This window comes from Macaca nemestrina, chromosome 1 (assembly GCF_043159975.1).
Source record: "Macaca nemestrina isolate mMacNem1 chromosome 1, mMacNem.hap1, whole genome shotgun sequence".
Taxonomy (NCBI): domain Eukaryota; kingdom Metazoa; phylum Chordata; class Mammalia; order Primates; family Cercopithecidae; genus Macaca; species Macaca nemestrina.
In genome coordinates, this window is record NC_092125.1 from 190,509,824 (window position 1) to 190,534,838 (window position 25,015).

The 25,015-nt window shown below is 40.7% G+C and overlaps 1 protein-coding gene and 1 long non-coding RNA gene across 6 annotated transcripts in view; one reads left to right on the plus strand and one right to left on the minus strand.

The window, feature by feature from the left end:
* Positions 1-20,169, plus strand: part of LOC105494873 (uncharacterized) — an 86,205-nt gene extending 66,036 nt beyond the window's left edge. The window contains exons 4-5 of the long non-coding RNA XR_011622071.1: positions 7,183-8,091; positions 20,061-20,169. This is a non-coding gene — a long non-coding RNA (uncharacterized lncRNA). The remainder of the gene's footprint in view (positions 1-7,182; positions 8,092-20,060) is intronic.
* Positions 1-25,015, minus strand: part of LOC105494874 (cilia and flagella associated protein 57) — a 76,204-nt gene that overhangs the window by 50,906 nt on the left and 283 nt on the right. For 4 of the 5 annotated variants that reach the window (XM_011763800.2, XM_011763795.2, XM_071094646.1 and 1 more), the window contains exons 2-9: positions 24,738-24,913; positions 19,995-20,311; positions 17,972-18,258; positions 16,487-16,694; positions 15,312-15,464; positions 4,432-4,571; positions 3,491-3,656; positions 2,315-2,428 (exon numbers count right to left, since the gene is read on the minus strand). In XM_011763800.2, coding sequence (XP_011762102.1) covers positions 2,315-2,428; positions 3,491-3,656; positions 4,432-4,571; positions 15,312-15,464; positions 16,487-16,694; positions 17,972-18,258; positions 19,995-20,311; positions 24,738-24,894 — 1,542 coding nt within the window. In that variant the 5' untranslated portion in view covers positions 24,895-24,913. Of the gene's footprint in view, positions 1-2,314; positions 2,429-3,490; positions 3,657-4,431; positions 4,572-15,311; positions 15,465-16,486; positions 16,695-17,971; positions 18,259-19,994; positions 20,312-24,737; positions 24,917-25,015 lie in introns of all 5 variants that reach the window. The other variant, XM_071094637.1, reaches the window with a different exon arrangement.

Genomic DNA, 25,015 nt, shown 5'->3' on the forward strand with positions numbered 1-25,015 from the left:
GTAATCTCAGCTACTCAGGAGGCTGAGGCAGGAGAATCGCTTGAACCCGGGAGGCGGAGGTTGCAGTGAACTGAGATTGCGTCATTGCATTCCAGCCTGGGCAACAAGAGTGAAACTCTGTCTCAAAAAAAGAGCTTGTGTTACTTAGGAGGCTAAGGCAGGAGAATCGCTTGAACTCAGGAGGTGGAGGTTGCAGTAAGTCGAGATTGCGCCACTGCATTCCAGCCTAGGTGACAGAGTGAGTCTCTGTCTCAAAAACAAACAAAAATGCTTGTGTTTACATAGCACTTTCACTTTCCACAAATTTTTACTTTTCCTTCCAATGACCTGTTATTTGCTAAAGTCAATAGTCAGTTTTGGACTTTACATGACCTCCCTCTGACATCTAGTACCACTGACCACTTCAACCTTTCAGAAATTGTTTGGTTCCTTGGCTTCTTTGAGACAATTATTGATTCCGAGTTCTCTTCGTATCTTTATTTTCAGTCTTTCATTGGCTCCTCTTCTTTCACCAGTCTCTTAAACGTTGGTCTCCCCTATCCTGTCCAATATTCTTCTCAGATTCCACATAGGCCCTTGGTGATCTAATCTATGCCTCTGACTTCCTCTACTTTCTAATTCCCCGAATCTTCATATTCAGCCCTGACTTCTTTCCTGACCTCCACACACATACATCACACTTCTGGGCACATGAAATATAACATGGCCGAAATGGAACTTCATCTCTTTCTTCTCTTTGCCTCCGCTACTAAAGTCATGGTTTAGTTCCTAACCCAACTTTCACCTTCACATCCTAGCTGCTCTCCATCACTCCAATTTCCTTCCACTCTAATCCTTCCTCAACACTGTTTAGAGAGTTACCTTTCTGATCCCATTACTTTCTTGCTTAAATCCTTTCCCTTGTTTCTTGTCACTGAAAGACTAAAGTCCAATTCCTTGGCATGGCATACACTACCTTCTACGATGCAGCCAACCTTTCCTACTACCTCTTTATCATCGCTCAAATGTGTCCAGTGTTCCAGCCATATGAACCAACGAGCACCTCCATTTCATACCTCCATTTCATCATCTCCAACAAGTCCTTCTGCCTAGAATGCCTCTCTTTTCCAATGGCCTCTTCTCTCCAAATTCATCTGCTGACTTCTTCTTACCCTCTCCATGCCTCTTCCTCTTAATCATGTCTCACATCTAATCTACTACTCTAGGACCTAGTGATTTTACTTTCTTTTTTCTTTTTCTCCTTCCTTCCTTCCTTCCTTCCTTCCTTCCTTCCTTCCTTCCTTCCTTCCTTCCTTCCTTCCTTCCTTCTTTCTTTCTTTTTTTTTTTTTTCAGACAGGGTCTTACTCTGTCAGCCAGGCTGGAGTGCAGTGGTGTGATCATGGCTCACTGCAGCCTTGACTTCCTGGGCCCAAGTGATCCTCCCGCCTCAGCCTCCCAAGTAACTGGGACCACAGGTGTGTGCCATCACACCTGGCAAATATTTTTTACTTTTTGTAGACACAGGGTCTCCCTATGCTGCCCAGGTTGGTCTCGAACTCCTGAGTGCAAGCGATCCTCCTGCATCAGTTTCCCAAAGTGCTTAGACTATAGGCATGAGCCCATGACTTTACTTTCTAAAATCATCTGAATCCATCCACTTCTCCCTAACTGTACCACCACCACTATTATCTATGGTGTAGATATCCACAGTAGCCTCCTTGCCATTTCTACCCTCGCCCCCTTCAACAGTCTTCACTCTGCAGCCAAAGTAATCCTTCAAAATGCAAATCTAGTCATATCATTCTCTGCCCTGAAAGTCTTCAATGATTTTAAGGAATAAGAAGGATAAATCCTTACAAAGCCTACAAGTTTCCATGCATTTGGGCCCTTGTGACCTCTCCAATCTCAGCCCATCTTTACCCCATGGTTTATCCTGGCACCACATTCCAGGTCCACAGACTTTCATGTCCTCTGACACCCCATGAATCTCCCATCTCTGGCCTTTGGATCCCTATCCGCAATGATTATCCCCACCAGTTCTGTCTGATTAATTCCTACTCACTTTTATAGGACCAAGCCTTTGCAAATACAGCCACCTAAATTATGCCGCCCCCTTCATTATTTCTCTCATAACAACACCATGTTTTTCTTTCAGTGGAACTGCAATTAGTAATTACATTTGTCTGTGCATTTGTTTTATTGTGTCTTTCCCCAAGTAGACAGTGAACCCATGAGGAAAGGAACCACCTCTCTTTTGTTCACCTGCATCCCACTGGCTGGCGGCATGCTTGGCTCTGTGCCCCTTGTTTCCCTGGAGACCGTTCACTCACTCACCTTCCCTGTGTGTCCTTTCAGGCTTGAGATGTTCTCTAGGTTCGTGGTGGTGTAAACGTGAATCACATTTCCATTGACTGCAGCAAACAGGTGACCTCCGTTGCTAAAGGAACACTACAGGGAAAGACAGCAAGAGAGCAAGCAAGCAGGAAGCGAGCAGTCTAATTAGAGGTTACAGTCAAGAGGTGATTTTCCCAAGAGTTCGGACTGAAACTACATGTGAGGGTGGGAGTGGGGGTAAGGTGCAGACGAGATTGAGGAGTCGCTGACATTTTCAGACACTTTCACTATTCCTGTGACTCATAGTGGCCAGATGCTGACACTGCCAGGCCCACAAATCATGAAGCCGTTGGGACCACAAGCAGTCATTCTGCCTGTAGAAGCACGTTTTAGAGCGGGGGAAGTAATTCCTGAAATCATTGCCTTGTTTGTACAAGTCACCTTGGGGAAAGCTGATGAGCTCTTTCCTGCCTCTCACCATCGATGCTTATTTTTCCGTGGCTCCTGTCTCCAACCTCACCTTCCTAGCTGTGACTCTGATTCTGAGATTACTTTTCTTTTAAAATATTTGCTAATACTCCACCATTACAGACAGGACTTATCATAGCAGGGATCTCACAAGGTTTTAGGTTCAATGAAATAGTCTGGTGGACATAAGAAAATGGGGATGGAAGCATATACTCAATAAGGTTGCTGGGAAAAGAACTGGATTTCCCCCTCCCCACTTTTTTTTTTTTTTTTTTTTTTTTTTTTTTTTGAGACAGAGTCTCGCTCTGCCGCCCAGGCTGGAGTGCAGTGGCGTGATCTTGGCTCACTGCAAGCTCCGCCTCCCGGGTTCACGCCATTCTCCTGCCTCAGCCTCCCGAGTAGCTGGGACTACAGGCGCCCGCCACCTCGCCCGGCTAGTTTTTTTGTATTTTTTAGTAGAGACGGGGTTTCACTGTGTCAGCCAGGATGGTCTCGATCTCCTGACCTCGTGATCCGCCCGTCTTGGCCTCCCAAAGTGCTGGGATTACAGGCTTGAGCCACCGCGCCCGGCCAGCCTCCCCACTTTTTTTAAGCCACTATAGTTCTCCAAGACAGATTTTGGTCCCACCTCCCCAGACCATGTTAGTTCCTGATATTTCAGCCGTGGCTTTCTAAGAAACTGGACTTTTGTCTTCAGCAGTTTTTTACCTCTCTGCATCCTCTAACAGAGTATTCTTTGAAAGAACGTATATCATCAATGAGTAGATTCATGAGGCGTAGTTTGTCAGCAAACCCTACTACAATGAAGTGTCCAGATGGATGAAGGCTGATGGAATAGGCCTCTTCTTGGTATTCCTTGAATAGTTCCAGAGTGCTGTGAAAAAGATCAATCACTGAATTGTAAGCCTAGCTCACTAAATCCCTCCAGTCATCCACTGTATCTGATATATGTTGTTATGATAGTATTTGAGATATACTACTATTTGCAATTGTTGGTTCCTCTCTTTTCTAGATTTTGGTTATGAGGGTATAATGTCCAGCATGGAGCATGGTAGATAAGGAGATTGGTCAAAGTGTGGTCTAGCAATGCTGAAGACATAGCTGTTTAGATTCCAAAATTCATGAGTATTGTCCAAGTATTTTTTCCCTAGAAGCCCCAGAAGTTGTACACAAGAACAAAGAAAACAGTGGGGGGTGGGAGTCCAACTAGGGTCGGAGCTTCCCAGGGAAGCTGTGCCAGAAGGTAAAATCTGGGTTGGGATAGTGATGTCCTGGGAGAAAGAGGAGGAAGAAAGGGTCTGGAGAGCTCCCTGAAGCAAAGAGCAGTTCCTGTGGGAAACAAGGGGATAGGAGAGCTGGAGGGACACAGGAGTTTATGTAAGAAGGTGAGAGATTGGGGTGTTATCTTCATATCTTCATGTCCCCAGTGTCTGGCATGTGGTAAGCATTAAGTAAACCACAAAGTAGTTTTCTAGCCCATGCAAGAGTGAGAAACAGGTAGGCTGACTGACTTGATTTTTAAAAAATCTTTTCCAACTGAAAGCTTCTAAGTAATTAAAGTTTGAAACACTGTAATTAAAATAATACACATAAACAAATTAAAAACTGGAGTCTTGCATATTAAAGTAGGCAAGTCTTTCATTCCTTACTTTGTTTCATAATTCCAAATGCGGATGGATCGATCCAGAGAACAGGTGGCTATGAGGGGTTTGCGGATGCAGGTAGCTAGACCGGTGATGGGTGCTGAGTGCAATGGATACATCAAATACTCAAAGTGAGCAGGCTCCCCCTAGAGAAATCATACAGAACAAGATCCCGCAGAGTAAGCAAAAGGCTGGCTGTACATGTCAGCTCTAATTAGTTCCCAAGAACATTAATTAGCCTGGGTGCACAGAAATTAGGCTGCGGCTAAACTGTTTGAATATTATGCATATTTTCCTGAGCCAATATTATTATTTTATTTTATTTTATTTTATTTTTGAGACAGAGTCTTGCTCTGTCCCCCAGGCTGGAGTACAGTGGTGCAATCTCAGCTCACTGCAAACTCCGCCTCCTGGGTTCACGCCATTCTCCTGCCTCAGCCTTCCGAGCAGCTGGGACTACAGGCACCTGCCACCATGCCCGGCTAATTTTCTTTATTTTTATTTTTATTTCTTGTATTTTTAGTAGAGACAGGGCTTCACTGTGTTAGCCAGGATGGTCTCGATCGCCTGACCTCGTGATCTGCCTGCCTTGGCCTCCCAAAGTGCTGGGTTTACAGGCATGAGCCACCACGCTCGGCCGAGCCAATATTATTTTTAAACATTATTTTAATGGCAATAAAATATTTTCTTCAATGGATATCTTTGAATTTAATTTAACCCTTCCTCTGCTGTAGGAACATTTAAGTGGCTTCCAATTTTTGTTATTTATTATAGGAATAACACTAGACTAAATATCTTTGTACAAGTCTTTGTGTATCTCTCTGATTATTTCCTTAGCATACATTTCTAGAAGTGGAATACTGGGAAAAATTGTATGAATGATTTTTAAGGATCTGGATAAGTAATTTTCTCTCTGGAGAGACTGTACTAATTATCACCAGTAGCAAATGAGATTTGGATGGATGATTTTAAATTGAAATGCATCCTACTGCACTGGTTATGTAGGTTACAGATGTCTGTCATCAGAGGCATTGTTTCTGGAACACCTGAATGAGGAGTGATCATTGGGAAATTTAATGAGATGTACATATTTAGGTCTGTTCACAAGCTAAGACAAAGGCTGAAATGGATTTTTTTTTTTTTTGCAAATTCTGCCCCTCTGCCACTTATAAACTTATCTGCATCCACTCTATCCTACCCTAGTATGTCCCATCCAAGTACTAACCAGGCCCGACCCTGCTTAGCTTCTGAGATCAGACAAGATCAGGTACATTCAGGGTGTTATGGCTGTAGACCCTACTATCTCAGAGAAAGAGATGCTACGCTGGGTGGGCAGGCACAGGTTATTGTTATTCTTCTCCATCTGTTACCCTTTCTTTCTCCAATATCTTCGACCTGCCTGTCTCTATGAGCACATTCCTATTAGCTTTTACACACTCAAATCTCTCTTGTCTTAAAAACAAAAGCAATGCTCTTGCTTCCTCCTCTGCCTGAGGAGTCATGTAATGATGGGGAATCACACTAGTGGGCTTACTGGTTTCACTGTGAATGCATGATCACAAACCTTCAGTGGGCATTTAACCCTGCTTGGTAACTCTACCATATTTTTCCATACATTCACTTTCTAAATAACCAAGATAAGTATTTCATACTATTTATTCTCTCTTTTCAAACATTCCAACCTTTTTCTTCCAATTCTAAATCTCGTCTGATGACATTATCTTGTATTTCCTTGATTTCTGTATCTTTGTTTTCGTTTTGCATCTCAGAAGCAGACTTGCAGAGATTCATCATAAATTCATGTAAGACAAATTTTATTTCACTCCTTTCTTCCTCAATTTTTACTTCTGTTCCTCCCTATGATAAGTAGGCACCAACAAATGGTTTTTATGTATGTCATTGATTATATATAGATGTGTTTAATATTTCTATAAATGACATTGTGCTTCAGATCTCACTCTGTACTTTTACTTTTTTCTCAACATGATATTTTTGAGGAATCATCTATGTTGCAGTATGTATAATTTGCTTCTAACTGATGTTTGATATTCTACAATATACATCTAGCTACTTTACTTCTCCATTACCACTAGGGATGAACATGTGGATTGTCTTCAACTCTCCATTGCTACAAACACTATGGTGAATATCTTTGTCCATGTTCTTTTTTTTTTTTTTTTCTTTTGAGATGGAGTCTCGCTCTGACCGCCAGGCTGGAGTGCAGTGGCGTGATCTCGGCTCACTGCAACCTCTGCCTCTCAGATTCAAGTGATTCTCCTGTCTCAGCCTCTCGAGTAGCTGGGACTACAGGCACGCACCACCATGCCCAGTTAATTTTTGTATTTTTAGTAGAGACGGGGTTTTACCATGTTGGCCAGAATGGTCTCGATCTCTTGACCTCGTGATCCACCCGCCTCAGACTCCCAAAGTGCTGGGATTGCAGGCATGAGCCACCACGCCCGGCCTGTGCATGTTCTTTAATGGCTCTGTAGGATCAGATTCCTGGTATGTATCCAGTGCAGACTACTGGATAACAAGGTACATCCATTCTCTATTTGACCAAGAACTATCAGATTCCTTGCTAGAATGGCTGTATCAATTTACACTCCCATCATTGCCATATTAGGATTATCATTCTCCCCTGTCCTCAGAAATCTCTGGTAATAACTGGATTTTTAATTTTTGACAATATAATAATGAAACTTCTTATAAAGAAGCATCTCAGAGTTGTATTAATTTGCATTTTTCTGTTCACAGGCAACAAAATTCCTTATGGCAGCACCCAAAGGCTTGAAATTAGCCATTCCAAGTGTGTCCAAAAAACTAAAGGAAACCGTGACTAAAGAAGTAAAGATAGAAATGATATGCATCAAATAGAGAAGAATAAAAGGATCCCATCAATATAAGGATAGACTGTAAGAAAATAGAAATTCTAGAGTTAAAAAGTACAATAACTGAAGTGAAAAATCCACTAGAGGTGCTCAATAATAGATCTGAACTGGCAGAAGAATCAGTGAACTTTATAAATCAATAAAAATTAAGCAATTTGAAGAACAGAGAGGAAAAAGAATTACAAATTTACAGAGCCTCAGAAAAATGTGGGACACCATTAAGCACACCAACTAATGCATAAGGTGAATGCTAGAAGGAGAGGAGAAAGAGAAAGGAACAGAAAAAAACATTTTCATAAATAATTGCTGAAAATATTACAAATTTATTGGGAAACATCAATGTACACATATAGGAAGCTCAATGAACTCCAAGTAGGAAAAACACAAAGAGATCCACAAACAGACACATTTTGGTAAAAATAATGAAAGCTGAAGACGAGAAGAAAATTTTGAAAGCATCGATAGAAAAATGACTGATCACTTACAAAAGGGTCCCAATAAGATTAATAGCAGATATCTCAGCAACGACAATGGAAGCCAGAAGAGAATGGGATAACATGTTCAAAGTCCTTAAAGAAAAAGCTGTCAAACAAAAACTCAGCAAAGCTATCTTTTAGAACTGAAGGTGAAATAAAAACATTGCCAACAAAAACTGAAAAAATATGTTGCTAGCAGATTTGACTTACATGAAATACTAAAGGAAATCCTTCAGGTTGACAGCAAGTTACTCCAGATAGTAATTCAAATCCACACAAAACAAAGAGCACTGGTAAAGGTAATTATAAAAGACAATATAAATATATATTTCATCATCTTTTAGCTGATTTAAAAAGCAATTATATGAAACAATATGCATATAATATACTGTTGTGCCTATAACATATAGAAATGTAATATATTTCCCAGTAGTGGCACACAAATGATGAGTGGGAACAAATGTGTATTGGATTAAAGAAATGACTTCAATGGTAACTCCAGCTCAAGGAACAAATGAAGAGAACCAGAAATGATAGTAAAGGTTAACATAAAAAGACTATAAATATATAATTGCTCCCCATTCTGACCTCAGCTTCTTTAAAAGATATACAATTATATAAGGTAATAATTATAAGAATATATTATTGGGGTTTGTAACACTCATAGATGTAGTATGTATAACAATAATACTATTAAAAAGGGGAAAGGGAATGTAGCTATATGGCAGGAACATTTCTATATGTTACTAGCATTAAGTTAGTATGAAATTGAATCAAATTGAATTTGACTATAATGAGTTAAAATGTGTATGGTAAGCCCTAAGAAATAATTAAAAGTATATAGGGAAAAATAAAGATACTAAAATACTACATTAAAATTTTACTTAATGTGAAAGAAGGCATAGAGAAGAATAGAAGAACAAAAATCCCATGATACACACACAAAAAAAGGTAAAATGGTAGACATAAATTCAACTATGCCAGTAATAACATTAAATGTGAATTGATTAAACAATCCAATCAAAAGTCAGAGATTGTCAGACTGAATAAAAAAAGATTAAATTATATGATGTTTATAAGACACAGTTTGAAATCGAAGATACAAATATATTGAGAGTAAAAGGATGAAAAAAGATATACCATACAAACAGCAACAACAAAAGTGCTGGAGTGGCTATAGTAAGATCAGGCAAAATAGGCTTCAAAATAGAAAATGTTACTAGAAATAGAGACATATTTTATAATGCAAAAATCATCAACCCATCAGGAAAATATATTAATTGTAAAGATATGTGTATATAAAAATAGAGCACCCAAATGCATAAAGTAAAAATTGTCAAGAATGAAGAGGAAAATAGCTCAACAATAAGAGTTGAAGATTGCAATATACCACTTTGGTTTTTTTTTTTTTTTTTTTTTTTGAGATGGAGTTTTGCTCTTGCTGCTCAGGCTGGAGTGCAATGGCACGATCTCGGCTCACCACAACCTCTGCCTCCCGTGTTCCAGCAATTCTCCTGCCCTAGCCTCCCGAGTAGCTGGGATTACAGGCATGTGCCACCACTCCCAGCTAATTTTTTTGTATTTTTAGTAGAGACAGGGTTTCACCATGTTGGTCAGGCTGTTCTCGACCTCCCGACCTTAGATGATCCGCCTGCCTCAGCCTCCCAAAGTGCTGGGATTACAGGTGTGAGCCACCACACCTGGCCTTTTTTTTTTTTTTTTTTTTTTGAGATGGAGTTTCACTCTCATTGCCCAGGATGGAGTGCAATGGCATGATCTCGGTTCACTGCAACCTCCGCCTCCCGGGTTCAAGTGATTCTTCTGCCTCAGTCTCCCAATTACAGACATGTACCACCAAGCCTGGCTAATTTTGTATTTTTTTTAGTAGAGATGGGATTTCTCCATGTTGGTCAGGCTGGCTGTGAACTCCTGACCTCAGGTGTTCCGCCGACCTCGGCCTCCCAAAGTGCTGGGATTACAGGCATGAGCCATCACAGCTGCCCATGCAATACACCACTTTCAAAAACAATCAAGACAAACAGGCAGAAGATAACAAGAAACAGAAGACTCGAACAACACTAAAAACCAATCGGACCTAACAAACGTATATAGAACACCCAACTCAATAATAACAGAATGTACATTCTTCTCAAGTGCATAAAGAGCAGTCTCCAAAATAGATTATACGCCAGACCAAAAACAAACCTTTTTTTTCTTTTTTTTTTTTTTGAGATGGAGTCTTGCTCTGTCGCCCAGGCTGGAGTGCAGTGGCCGGATCTCAGCTCACTGCAAGCTCCGCCTCCTGGGTTTACGCCATTCTCCTGCCTCAGCCTCCTGAGTAGCTGGGACTACAGGCACCCCCCACCTCGCCCGGCTAGTTTTTTGTATTTTTTAGTAGAGATGGGGTTTCACCGTGTTAGCCAGGATGGTCTTGATCTCCTGACCTCGTGATCCGCCCATCTCGGCCTCCCAAAGTGCTGGGATTACAGGCTTGAGCCACCGCGCCCGGCCAAACAAACCTTAATAAATGTAAAAGAACAGAAATAATACAAAATATATTCTCTAAGCACAGTGGAATTAAATTAATAATAACAGAAACAGAAATTAACTGAGAAACTCACAAATAAGCAGAAATTTAACAACACATTCCTAAAACCAATGGATCATAAAGAAATCAAAAGAGAAATTCCAAAATATTCAAGATGAACGAAAATAAAGACATAACCTACCAAAATTTATGGTAAGCAATATTAAGAGGAATTTTTTCTGGCTGCAAATACCTACACTTTCAAAAAAGAAAGATCTCAAATAAATAACCTAATCTTCCACCTTAAGGCGCTGGGGAAAAAAAAAAAAAAGAGCAACCTAAACCTAAAGCAAGCCAAAGGAAGGAAACAGTAAAGATTAGAGTGAACATTAATGAAATAGAGAATAGCAAAGCAATAGAGAAAAATCAATGAAACAGAAAGCTGATTCTTTAAAGAGACCAGAAAAAAAAAAAAAAAAAAAAAGGAGGGGAGGGGACAGAGGGAAGGAAAATCATATTAATGTAATCAGAAATGAAAGAGGGAATATTACTATTAAGCTTACAGAAATAAAAAGGATCATAAAGGAATACTAGGAACAATTATATGTGACTAAATTAGACAACTTAAATATACAAATCCCTAGAATGATACAAAAAATGAAACTGGCTCAAGAAGAAATAGACAATCTAAATAGATGAAAATAGGTAATGAGATTCATTAGAAAAAGAAACTTCCCACAAAGAAAAGCCCAGGCCCAGATGACTTCACTGGTGAATTCTACCAAACACTTAAAGAAGAATTAATACCAATTCTTCACAAACACTTCAAAAAATCAGAAGAGGCTGGAACACTTCCCAACTCATTCTATGAGGCCCTGATACAATAGCAGTCAAAGACATTGCAAGAAAACTATAGATCACTATTTCTTATAGATACAAAAATCCTCAACAAAATACTAGTAAATTGAATATTCTAACGTGAAAATGACTATATACTATGGCCAAGTGGATTTTATCCCAGGAATGCAAGGGCGGTTTAACATCTGAAAATCACTTAGTATAATATACTATATTAATAGAGTAAAAACAAAAACTCACACAATCATCTCAATAGATACAGAGAAAAAAATCTGACAAAATCCAACAGCCATTCATGATAAAAACATTCAACAAACTAGGAATAGAAGGGAACTTTTTCAGCCTGATAAACAGTATCTTCAAAAAAACCTACAGACAGTATCAAACTTAATCGTTAAAGACTGGATGCAGCCGGGCGTGGTGGCTCACGCCTGTAATCCCAGCACTTTGGGAGGCTGAGGTGGGTGGATTACGAGGTCAGGAGATTGAGACTATCCTGGCTAACACAGTGAAACCCCTTCTCTACTAAAAATACAAAAAATTAGCTGGGCATGGTGGTGGGTGCCTGTAATGCCAGCTACTTGGGAGGCTGAGGCAAGAGAATGGCGTGAACCTGGGAGGTGGAGCTTGCAGTGAGCTGAGATCACGCCACTGCACTCAAGCCTGGATGACAGAGTGAGACTCCTTCACAAAAAAAAAAAAAAAAAAAAAAAGACTGGATGCTTTCTCCCTAGGATTAGGAATAAGACAAGGATCTGCTCCCATCCCTTATGTTTGACATGAGACTAGAGGTTCTAGCCATGGCAATTAGGCAAGGAAAATAAGTTACAGGCATTCACAGTTTGGAAAGGAAGGCTAAAACTACCTCTATTGCAGATGTCATGATCTTATATATAGAAAATCCTAAGGAATTCACTAAAAACACTGATAAAATTTGGATATTTGTCTCCTCCAAATCTCATGTTGAAATGTAATCCCCAGTGTTGAAGGTGGGACCTGGTGGGAGGTGCTTGGATCATTGGAGCATATCCCTCATGAATGGTTTAGTGACATCCCCTTGGTGATGAGTGAGTTCATGAGAGATCTGGTTGTTTAACAGTGTGTGGCATCTCTCACCTCCCTCCCTTGCTCCTGCTCTCACCATGTGATGCGCCTACTACCCCTTCATCTTCCACCACGATTGTAAGCTTTTTGAACCCTTACCAGAAGCAGATGCCAGCATCACGCTTCCTGTACACCCTGCAGAACCATGAGCCAATTAAACTTTCTTTCTTTATAAATTACTCAGTCTCAGGTATTCGTTTATAGCAATGCCAGAATAACCCAATACAAAAACTATTGGAACTAATAAGTGAGTTTGGCAAGGTTGCAGGAGACAAGATCAGCATGCAAAAATTAATTGTATTTCTATACACTTGGAATGAACAATCCAAAAATGAAGTTAAGAAAATAATTCAATTTACAATAGCATCAAAAAGAAGAAATTTTTTCAGAAATATTTAACAAAAGAAGTGCAAAAGTTATATTCTGAAAACTATAAAACATTTTTGAAACAAATTAAAGACAACCTAAATAAATGGAAAATATCTCATGCTCAAGAATTGGAAGGCTTAATACTGTTAAGATGGCAACAGTACTCACATTGATCTATAAATTCAGTGCAGTCCCTATAAGGATCCCAGATGGCTTCTTGTAGAAATTGAAAAGCTGACTGTAAAATCCATATAGAATTGCAAGGGACACAGACTACCCAAAACAATCTTCATAAAGAAGACTAAAGTTGCAAGATTCACAATTCCCAATTTTAAAACTTGCTACAAAGCAGCAGTAATCAAGACAGTGTGGTACTGGCATAAAGACAGACAGCTAGATCAACGGAACAGAATTGGGAGTCCTGAAACAAACCCATGTGTCAACTGATTTCCAATAAGATGCCAAGACTACTCAATGGAGAAAGACTAACCTTTTCAACAAATGACGCTGTGACAACTGGATATCTACATGCCAAAGAATGAAGTTGGACCCCTATACCATCCCATATACACAAATGAATTCAAAATGGATTAAAGACCTGGATGCAAGAGCTAGCACTATGAAACTCTTAGAAGAAATATAGGGGTAAATCTTCATGACCTCACGCATTGGCTTCTTAAATATAACATGAAAAGCACAACCAACAAAAGAAAAATAGATAAATTCGATTTCGATTTCATCAAAATTGAAAACTGTTCATCAAAGGACAACATCAAAAAAGTGAAAAGACAACCCACAGAATGGGACATAGTATTTGCAAATCACATATCTGATAAAGGACTTATATCTAGAATATATATATAACTGTTACAACTCAATAATAAAAAGACATATGACTCAAATTTTTAAATGGGCAAAAAATCTGAATAGACATTTCTTCAAAGAAGAATTACAAATTTTTGAAAAGATGTTCATGAAAAGATGTTCATCATTAATCATCAGGTAAATGCAAATCAAAACCACAATGAGATACCACTTCTTACCCACTAAGATGGCTATAATAAAAAAGATAATAACAAGTTTTGGCAAGGATATAGAGAAATCAGAATGCTCATATACTGCTTATGGGAATATAAAATGGTCCAGTCACTTTGGAAAACCGTATGACAGTTCCTCAAATAATTGAACATAAAGTTACCATATGACTCAGCAAATCCACTTCTAGGAAGAGAAATGAAAACCCATCCATATAAAAACTAGTTGCATTATTCATAAAAGCCAAAAGGTAGAAACAATCCAAATATACAAATTTGGTGAATAAAATGTAGTATATCCACATAATTAAATATTATTTGGCCATAAAAAAGGAATTAAGTACTGATACATGCTACAACGTGGATGAACACTGAAAACTGGCCATGTGTGGAGGCTCACTCCTGTAATCCCAACACTTTGGGAGGACAAGGTGGGTGGACTGCTTAAGCTCAGGAGCTCAAGACCAGCCTGGGCAACGTGGCAAAACCCTGTCTCTACTAAAAACACAAAAGCTAGCTGGATGTGGTGGTGTGTACCTGTAGTCCTAACTACTTGGGAGGCTGAGGTGGGAAGATTGCTTGAGCCCAGGAGGTCAAGGCTGCAGTGAGCCATGATTGCACTACTGTACTCCCACCTGGGCAACAGAGCGAGACCCTGTGTCAAAACAACAACAAAACCCATTATGCTAAGTCAAAGAAGCCAGTCATAAAAGTCCACGTTTTATGATTCCATTTGTATGAAATGTCCAGAATAATGTCCAGGCAATTCTATATATAGAGACATAAAGTAGGTAAGCGGTGGCCTAGGGCTGGGGTGGGGACGGGTGATAATTGGGAGGATGGAGGAATAATAATAGCTAAAGGGTATGGCTTTTTAGTTTTTTGAGGTGATAAAAATGTCTGAAGGCTGTCTATGATAAATGGTTGCATAACTCTTTGAATATACTAAAAACAACTGAATTGTATACTTTGAATAGGCAATTTGTATGTGAATCATAACTCAATTAAGCTGTTATAAAAAAAAGCACCATTACTGAGAAAGATATGTTAAATCTTCTACTGTGATTGTAGATGGTTTATTTTCCTTGTTGTTCTGTCCAGTTTCGCTTTATATATTTTGAATCTATGGTATTAGGTACATACAGACTTAAAATTGTAGTATCTTATTGGTACTGAGCCATTTTAAGTACAATATGATCTCTGTCTTTAATAGTGCTTTTCTTATTGTAATGTCTGCAGTGTATTTATACCAGCTTTCTTTGTTATTCCAAAACAGTAAAAAGGAAAAAGAAACGTTTTTATATATACACATTTGTGTACATGAGCAAATATAGCAATAGATTAAATGCCTTAAAATGCAATTTCTGGGTAAAAGGATATGTGGGATTTAAATCTGAGACAATGCCAATGTGTCTTCCAAAGTTACTGGAGCAATCACAGTCCCACTGAGTCTATCAGCATGCTTCTATGTGAACATCTTAAAATTAGAATTTTGTTTTGCTCTGTGTGAAGGGGATGCATGAGTTTATGCTAACTTATTTGGATTAAAATTTGCCCACATGGTGACCAGTCCCCCAGCCAGGCACACGGGTCCTGGTCTGGAAGGACCATTGCTGGGAAGACTCACCTTGCTGATTTCTGTCAGGGACATGGTGATGCTGTAGAGTTGGTTCTTACTGGTGCTGGCAACCAGAGTTTCCTCTGAGGGGCTGAAGCATAGGCAGAGAACGTCCTGTTTGTCAGACTGACTTGGATCATTGCTCTGCGGGTCCACAGGAATCTGCTCAAGATGCAAAACAGCTATCAGTAATGTCCCCAGCTTGTCAGTGGGCCTTAGGCTTTCAGAGTTTTCTTGGATGACTTTAGCTTACAGACTCCCAGACCAGGCTGCTTCCTGGGATCCCCCTATTCTTTGTTTTTTTTGAGAGAGGGTCTGGCTCTGTCACCCAGACTGGAATACAGTGGCTTGATCTTGGCTCAATGCAACTTCCACCTGCCAGGCTCAAACCATCCTCTCACCTCAGCCTCCCAAGTAACTGGGACTATAGGTGCACACCACCACACCTGGCAAATTTTTTTTTTTTCTTTTTTTTTGAGACAGAGTCTTGCTCTGTCGCCCAGGCTGGAGTGCAGTGGTATAATCTTGGCTCTCTGCAACCTCTGCTGCCTGGATTCAAGCAATTCTAGCTGGAATTACAGACACATGCCACCATGCCTGTTTACCTTTTTTTTTTTTTTTTTGAGAGAGAGTTTCAATCTGTCACCCAGGCTAGAGTGCAGTGGCATGATCCTGGCTCACTGCAACCTCTGCCTCCCAGGTTCAAGCTATTCTCTTGCCTCAGCCTCCCAAGTAGCTGGGACAATAGGCACACACTGCCACGCCTGGCTAATTTTTGTATTTTTAGCACAGATAGGGTTTCACCATGTCGTCCAGGCTGGTCTCAAACTCCCGACCTCATAATTTTTTTTTTTTTTTTTTTTTTTTTGTAGAGGTGGGGTTTCACCATGTTGCCCAGGCTGTTCTAGAACTCCTGAGTTCAAGAGACCCACCCGCCTTGGCCTCCCAAAGTGCTGGGATTATAGACATAAGCCAATATGCTGGTCGATTTTCCTATTTTTAAACTAACTCTGTTCACCTCATCCTAAAACCTCTCTCAGGACAGATATCTCAAGTCACCATTTCACCATTTCTGCTCAGCAATCCTGCCCTATCCCTCCCCATCAGATGCCTTCTCAGAAAACTGCTGCTGGGGAACAAATGCCAATAGGACCCGTTTTGCTTCTTTCTTTTTCCCTCCTTACCCTGATTTCTCTGCTCTCACGGTAAAAATCCTTTTCTTCCATCTTCTCAAACAGCAGAACTCTCCCTGGCCCAGCAGAACAGGCAAATCCCTTTGAATAGGCTGCAATGGCAAACACCTGGGGCATGGACAGCTGACTGTGGCTACTGGCCGCCACCATCTGTTCATAGGAAGGGAGTGGAGAACTGATTGGTGGAAATTCGATCAGGCTGGAAACAAAAAAACAGCATATACAATTTACAGAGACAATCTTGAGGAGATGGAATTCTGCTGGGGAGGAGAAAGAAGGCTGTCATTGGGTGTGACAGAAACCACCCAATGATCCCCTTTTCCATAGCCAAATACTGCCCTTTGGCTTGGGAACTGTACACAAACTGCACATGGCCAAGCCCAGAAGCAAGCGAGTACTCGGGGCGTATGGAGTAGACAGAGGCAAGGGTTGTAGAGGAAGAGAGCCGCAGGTATGCTTGGGCCAAGCCAACGAGTCTGGGCTTTTTTCTGGGAGGCCTGGACCCCAGAGCTTAAGGACTGTGAACGCAGCTCCTGGAGAAGGTTATGGGGACTTTTTAGGAAGCTCCTAATTACAAAAAAAAAAAAAGAAAAAAAAAAAAAAAAAAAAAAGGAGGATATGCCATTGGCATGGGGGGATGGTAGTAAAAATGGGTGGATTGAAGGTTATTGAGGAAGAAGAATCTACAGGATGTCATTGGGGTTGAGGGTCCAGGTTCTGGCATCCGAGAGATCTGGGTTTGAATCCTGAGCCTGCCACTTCTCAGAGCAATAATCTTGGATAGGCCAATTACCTCTTTGATCCTCAGTTTCCTTGTCTACAAAATGGGCATGATAATAGTATGAACTATATAGGGTAAGAATCAAATGGGAATATTTATGAAGTGTTTAAAGCAATGTTTGGTGCATGCAATGGTACATTCCAATCCACAGGAGATATGATTTTTACTGGTTGTCACAGCGGTAATGTGGCATCTCTCTTACCATGGTCAATAACCACTCCTTCCTGAGACTGCACTTTACCCCATCCTCTGTCAGATTTACCTAAAACATTTCCTTGCATTTGTTGGTCTGTCACCTCCTGCTGAATTATAAGTTCCGTGAGGACTTGTGTCCCCAGCATCTAGCAAGAGATGCCTTTTGTATACTGCAAGGGCTTGGTGGACATGAATCAACTCATTAAATTAGTCACTGTAAAATATGTTTCTAAAACTATAGTTTTGAAGACCAGCCATATTATAATGCTTATAAAATGAGGTTAGGTATAAAAAATAAAAAGAACTGTAGCTAGCCTATGGTTATAACCGTTAAATTTGTGCTTAAATATAGATGAAAACTCTTCGAGAGGAAGAGGGAAAATGGGCATAGTTGACTTTTATGGCAGAGGGGTTATGAGTGGTTTCTAAAGAGTGCTGTCTTCTGTATAACGCTGTTAGTACAATGAATGTGGGAGTGCCAGCCCAGGAAGCACCATTACCTCTCTGATTCCTGGATGACATCCAGGTTCTTTGAGTCACGGGTGGGTTCTTTGACCATTATGCTGGTCTCCCAACGCTGATCTCCAGATTCAAAGAGGAAGAGTTTGCCTGTGTCAGTGCCAACAACAATCTTGTCATCAGCCACCCAGGTGTGGGCTAGATAGTTTTGGGGTTCTCCCCTCTGAAAATTGGTTTGCTTCAGGGTTCCCTCAGTGAAACGGAGAAGCTTAAACATCCCATTTCCAGTGACACACACCTGAGTGTTATCCTGTGGACTGAAGCTCACCTGTAAAATGTGAGAGAATTGAAGAAAAAAATTTATGAAACTAATCTTGATGGAATTATTTCCCATTTTACAAGTTAATATTTATTTCAGGCTGCTCAGAATATCTCCTAAACATCACAAAATCATGTAATTTTATGCTGCATTTGATAAGGGGACACATCTATAATCCATTATATTTATCCATTATATTTATAGGGATATGAGTCAAACTAGGAGTCAAACTAGGAAATCTACAAAGGCCAAAGAGCAGAATGAGCAGCTTTTGACAAGAGCCACACCCAGTGCCGACAAAATGGAATAAAGCTCAGCTGGAAACACAGAAAAAGAGGGTCTGATAGGTTTACATAGCCCTGTCCAGGAGGAAAGAAATCACATGTCAGGGGATGCTATGTGGTCTCCTACCAACTGAACATCCTTCAACCACAGCTCTTATCCCAATATACACCTGCTCCTCTAGTTACAATGGGATCATGTCCTGATAAACCCATCATAAGCTGAAAATGGGCAAAGCCATGTGGCCACACAGCACCACACTGTAGAGTACCTTGGTTGTTACCTTCGTGATTGAGTGGCTGACTGGGGGCTGTGGCTGCAGCTGCTGCCCAGCATCATGAAAGTATATCACTTGGCCTCTTTCTCCAGAGTGCATATCACTCTTGTACCATTGTAAAGATGAAAATTTTAAGTTTAACCATAGTAAGTTGGGGACTACCTGTACAGTAATAGGCAGTCAACCTGCTGTCCTGGCTAGATAGTGAGCAACTTGAAGGGCTGTGACTTTTTCATCTCTGTTTTCCCAGTGCTGGATTCATCATGGGCATCCAATAAATGGTTGCTGAATCTACTTAGTCAGAGCAGGAGGTGCTTCATCAGGCCTCACTGTGGCCTGGTTGAAATCCTCTTCTGGTTCTACCTGCCTTTGGTCTGATTCTGGAAAAATCACTCAGCAGCTTTCTGATTACTATTATAATTTCACCTCGCAACTTCTCTACTACTAGGAAGAGAATACACTGGATAAATAATGTGAGCGTTCTGGTTGTAATATGCTGGTTTACACATCAACATCTTGTGGGTTGAATAAGTGAGTCTATGCCGGAGACACTGATTAGCTAGAATCCCTGAACATGAACAGAACTGAGTCATGGAACTTGTGGAATTGAGTGCTAGATCCCAGACTAGGGTGAGTGAACCAATATCAAACCTCCTTGGGACCCCTTGCCTAAGCCATCAATCAGGTTCCTGAGGGGTCTTCTTCCTTTTGCCCTCAAGACACAATAGAAGGTTCTGCTCCTTACATAACTGCAACTTCAGCAACAGCTTCCTAAAGACCTACCACTTTACATCACATTTCGGAAATCTTCCTACTGCCCGGCAACGCTGCTGGAAAAAGAGGCTAGGACCAGGGAGAGAAAGCAAGTTTTATTAATCCACTTCTGGGCTAAACCTGTGACCAGAAAGCAGTTCTGGGCCAAAGTAAAGAAGATAGGAGCTGGAACTGGGGAACTCCTAGCTCTGCTACTCACTACCTCTGTGATCTTGGGTGAATTACCTAACCTCTTGGAGCCTCAGTTCTCTCATCTGTAAAATGGGGATAATGATTGTGCATACCTTATATGGTTGTTGTAAGACTAAATATAAAAATGCATGGAGGAAATCAGAACTGTGGCACACAGCACTCAATAAAAAGTAGTTCTATTTTTTATAATTTTCACGATACTTGTCACACTACTAGGTACCTGGTAGACAGGGTTGTTCTGAGTGTCGATTCTAACAATGGCCATTACTTTCTGTTTTTCCCACAGCCAGTAGACAAGATTTGACTCTGGAGGTGATGTCTGAGCCAACAGGTATTTGGAGTCTGGAGAAAAAGCCATGCTAATAAATTTCTGAACTTGGAAGTCAAAATTATTAAGAACTTTGCGCTTCCGGCAAGGGATGGATGACAATTCATAAATGGTGATGGCAGGTTTTTCTTGCACAGTCTCAGAGATAGCGAGATACCGCCGATTGGGACTGATGGACAAGGCCAACATGCCCTGACTCTTGTCTGAGCCTGCAAACAGAGGAAAAAGGAAATAATCAGGGTAGATCACACTTTCACCAGGATTCAACAGGAACCAGGCACAGTAGTGGGCACTGGAGTGGACAGAAAGAATAAAGGCGGCCTTGGCAGAGCTGTGTTTGGGCATTATGAAAATGACTAGGGGCCAGGCGTGGTGGCTCACGCCTGTAATCCTGGCACTTCAGGGGGCCGAGGCAGGCAGATGACTTGAGATGGAGAGTTCGAGACCAGCCTACCCAACATGGTGAAACCCCATCTCTACTAAAAATAAAAAAATTAGCCGGGTGTGGTGGCAGGTACCTGTAATCCCAGCTACTCAGGAGGCTGAGGCAGGAGAATTGCTTGAACCTGGGAGGCGGAGACTGCAGTGAGCTGAGATGGTGCCACTGCACTCCAGCCTGGGAGACAGGGAGACTCTGTCCCCAAAAGAAACTGACTAGGGCAGGCACCTCTGAGGATGAGGTGGGAGGAGAAGTCAGGGAAAGTTTCCTGAAGGAGGGCAGGGGTGAGGTGAGATGGGGGCTGGGTGGCAGGTGGCAGTAAGAGCTTGAGACAAGGGGTGGATGTGACAAAGTGTACGGCATAGTGCGAGAACTGCAAGCAGTGGGTTTGCTGGGGCACTGCATGTGAGATGGGGTGACCAAAGATGGGCCTAAAGGGGTGGAATCGGGTCAGACCATAGAGGCCTTTATTCCCTGAGTGGCTGGCTCATCACTCCTCCTCTCCTCCAGAGGCTGGGATGCCAACTACTGGATTCCTTAGCCTCCCTTGCAGTTAGCTGACGTGTGTGACATTCTGGACATGAGGTGGAGGCAGAAGTCTTCTAGAGTGGCTTTATGATAAAGCTGGTGCTTCCTTAAAAACCAGACAGATGCATTCTATCCCCTTTTTCCTGAAATCTAGAGGTGATAACTGGAGATAGAGCTCTCATCTCACAACCGTGAGGTAATAAGAATGAAAATGAAGGCTGTGATCCTCTAGAAAACAGAGCCTCAGGCAAAGATTAAAGTGTAAATACTTTATTTGGGAAATGCAATCAGGGTCACATTACGGTTTTTGAGGGCTCTAGGTACTTTTGATTTCATGGCCCCCTCCTTCATTAAAAAATGTTTAAAAATATATTTACAGGCCAGGCGTGGTGGCTTATACGCCTGTAATCCCAGCATTCTGGGAGGCCGAGGTGGGCATATCACCTGAAGTTGGGAGCTCGAAACCAGCCTAACCAACATAGAGAAACCCTGTCTCTACTAAAAATACAAAATTAGCTGGGCATGGTGGCCCATGCCTGTAATCCCAGCTACTCGGGAGGCTGAGGCAGAATCCCTTGAACCTGGGAGGTGGAGGTTGTGGTGAGCCGAAATTGAGCTATTGCACTCCAGCTTGGGCAACAAAAGCGAAACTCTGTCTCAAAAAAAAAAAAAATATATATATATATATATATATACACACACACACACACACACACACACACACACACACATATATACATGGTATGGTGGCTTGTACCTGTAATCCCAGCTACTTGGAAGGCTGAGGTGGGAGGATGGGTTGAGTCCAGGAGTTCAAGACCAGCCTGGGCAACATAGCCAGACCCCATCCACATAAAAAACATTAGCTGGTCAAGGTGGTGCATGCCTGTATTCCCAGTTATTCAGGAGGTTAAAGTGGGGAGGATGGCCTGAACCCAGGAGTTTGAGACTGCTGTGAGCTATGATTGTGCCAGTGCACTCTAGCCTGGGCAACAGAGTGAGACCTGGTTTCTTAAAAAAAGGAAAAGAAAAGAAAAGAAAAGAAAAAAACCGTGGAGGATGGAGTTGAGATGGTTTGGAGTTCCAGAAGGAGATAACAGAACAAAAAAGATACCTGCCCTTAGATCCAGGAATCTCAAAGAATCCCTAAGAGGATAAAAAATGAAAATATAAACTATACTGTATGTCTGTGCGTGTGTATCTATGTGTGTGTGTATATATATATATACACACACACGTATATATACGTGTATATATGATGTATATACATGTACATATATGTATATGGTGTGTGTATACATGGTGCGTATTTTATACATATATATGTATATACTGTATGTGTATAGATATATATATACACACACACACACCACAGACAGACATTAAACATCCAGAAAAAAAGATCATCTACAGAAAGACGATGCTGATAGCCAATTTCTTAACCACAGCAACAAAACAGAAGCCAAAAAAACACAATGGAATACGATCTATAATGTGTTGATAAAAATTGCATACCTGTTGAAACTATCTTTCAGAAGTGAGGATAAAATAAAGTCATTTTCAGACAAAAACTGGGAGAGTTTATTAACACATTATCAGTAAATGCAGAAGGAAAATGATCCCATCTGGAATATCTGATTTGTAAAGAGTGACGGTGGGCAAAGAGTTTGGTAAGTATGACAGCAAATATAAATTAATGTTGTCTGTATAAAACCATAATTTAATTAATATTGGAAAGTCATATGATCTTTTTTATTTCTGGTTTTGAGACAAGGTCTTGCTTGGTTGCCCACTCTGGAGTACAGTGGCGTGATCTCGGCTCCCTGCAACCTCCGCCTCCCAGGTTCAAGCAATTCTCCTGCTTCAGCCTCTTGAGTAGCTGGGACTATAGGCACGTGCCACCACGCCCAGCTGATTTTTGTATTTTTAGTAGAGATGGGGTTTCACTATATTGGCCAGGATGGTCTCGATCTCTTGACCTCGTGATCTGCCCACCTTGGCCTCCCAAAATGCTGGAATTACAGGCGTGAGCAACCGCGCCCGGCCAGATGTCCATTTTTATCACCCGTATTCAACACTGTCTGGAGGTGCTTACCAGCACAGGTAGCACAAGAAAAAGGAAGAAAACCATCGTTATTTGTAGATAATATGATAGTCTATATAGAAATCCCTGCATAATCTATAGACAAATCATTAGAATTAATAATTTAGCAAATATGCTGGAAATAAACATTAATAAATAAAAGTCAACTGTATTTAATACAGTTTATTCCAACAGAATATTATGTGCTTGATAAATCTGACTTTATTAAAACTAATAATTTTTGTTCATCAAAAGATACTGTAAGGTGGGAGAAAAATGCCCCAAACTGGAAGAAATTATTTGCAAGACATATATATATCTGATAAATTATTGGTATACAGAATAAATTGTGCATGTAAAACAATAAAATTGCGAAAAATTTCCTGCACAACAAACTGTAAAAAACAAGTAAAAGACTTGAACAAGGCATTTAACATACGACTAAATAGGAACAGCCCATAAACATGTAAACAGATACTCATCATCATTAACGATAGCAAAATGCAAACGAAAACCACAATTCCTTTTCTCAACTACTAGATGAGCAAAAAATTAGGAAGTTGGACAATACCAAGGGTTGGCAGGGTTGTTGAGGAATGAGAACTCTTATGCACTCCTGGTGGGAGTGTAAATTGGTACTATCATATTACTCAGTAAGTTTAGTCCTGGCCGTGTGTCCTAGAGAATCTGCACAAATAGACGAATGTATACACATGCAAGAATGTTTATAGTAGTATAGTTTGTAATAGCATATGATTGTTATTTCCCAAATGTCCCTCAACACTAGAGTGAATACATATATTTGAGACATTATATTCATATGATGGAACACTACATAGCAATACAATGAACTTGGTTATATGTATCAAGATGCATGAATCTCAAAAGCATGATGTTGAACTGATGCAGCAGGACACGGAATACAGGGAGAAGCCCTAGAATTGGTAATATTCTATTTCCTATGCTGGTGGCTGGGTTCACAGATCTACATTCTATTGTAATTCTTTAAATATTACATATATGTAGGGTACATTCTTTCGTGTGTCTATGTCACAATAAAAGGTGTCAATGCAACAAAAAATGGGAAAATGGATTCGGTTGTTGAAATCATGAATATCATCAACAGGACCACTGTGAACAAAAATAAGGGCTGTAATGTTATACAAATGGTTATTTGCAACTTGGGATAAAGTTTACAGTGTCTTCATCATACATGGATTCAAAAGGTGATGTAATGAAGGTGGCGTGCTCAGGAAAACTGTGTCAGACAACTCAAAAAGGGGCTCTGGTAATGACAAAGGCAATGATATTGAAGATACCAAAAGAGGGATTCTTAACATATTTTCCTGAAATTACAGTGAAAAAAGCACTTTTAAATTAACATTTTATATGTGATTTTAACTACGTATGCATGACTGATTAATCTAGTTTCATAATACAAGTCGCCATTTATTTCCTCTACCTTTATAATACTGCATATATATTCAAATTGGCCAAAATCTTTCTTTCCAATCATCATGCTGGGATTATGGGGTTATATGTGGCACATACCATTCCTGTATGTCAGGATGGAAAGGGTTTTTACCTGGAATGAATTTTTGCCATTTCTGATCCACATTGTACTTCACACAGTGATTTCCTGAAGGAAATATAATGATCTGTTCATCGAAGTAGAAGATATTGTTGGCCACGTGGGATCGAAGACCAAAAACATGCAGCGTCTGAGCTACCACGGCCGACATGATCTCCCGCCAAAGAGTTCTGCTGAACCACCAAGGCGGTGTTTCAGAGTGGAGAGCGTTGCCCTGCTCCGCCCCGACCCCGCCCCCGGCCCAGACACGCCCCGCCCAGCATCTAGGACAC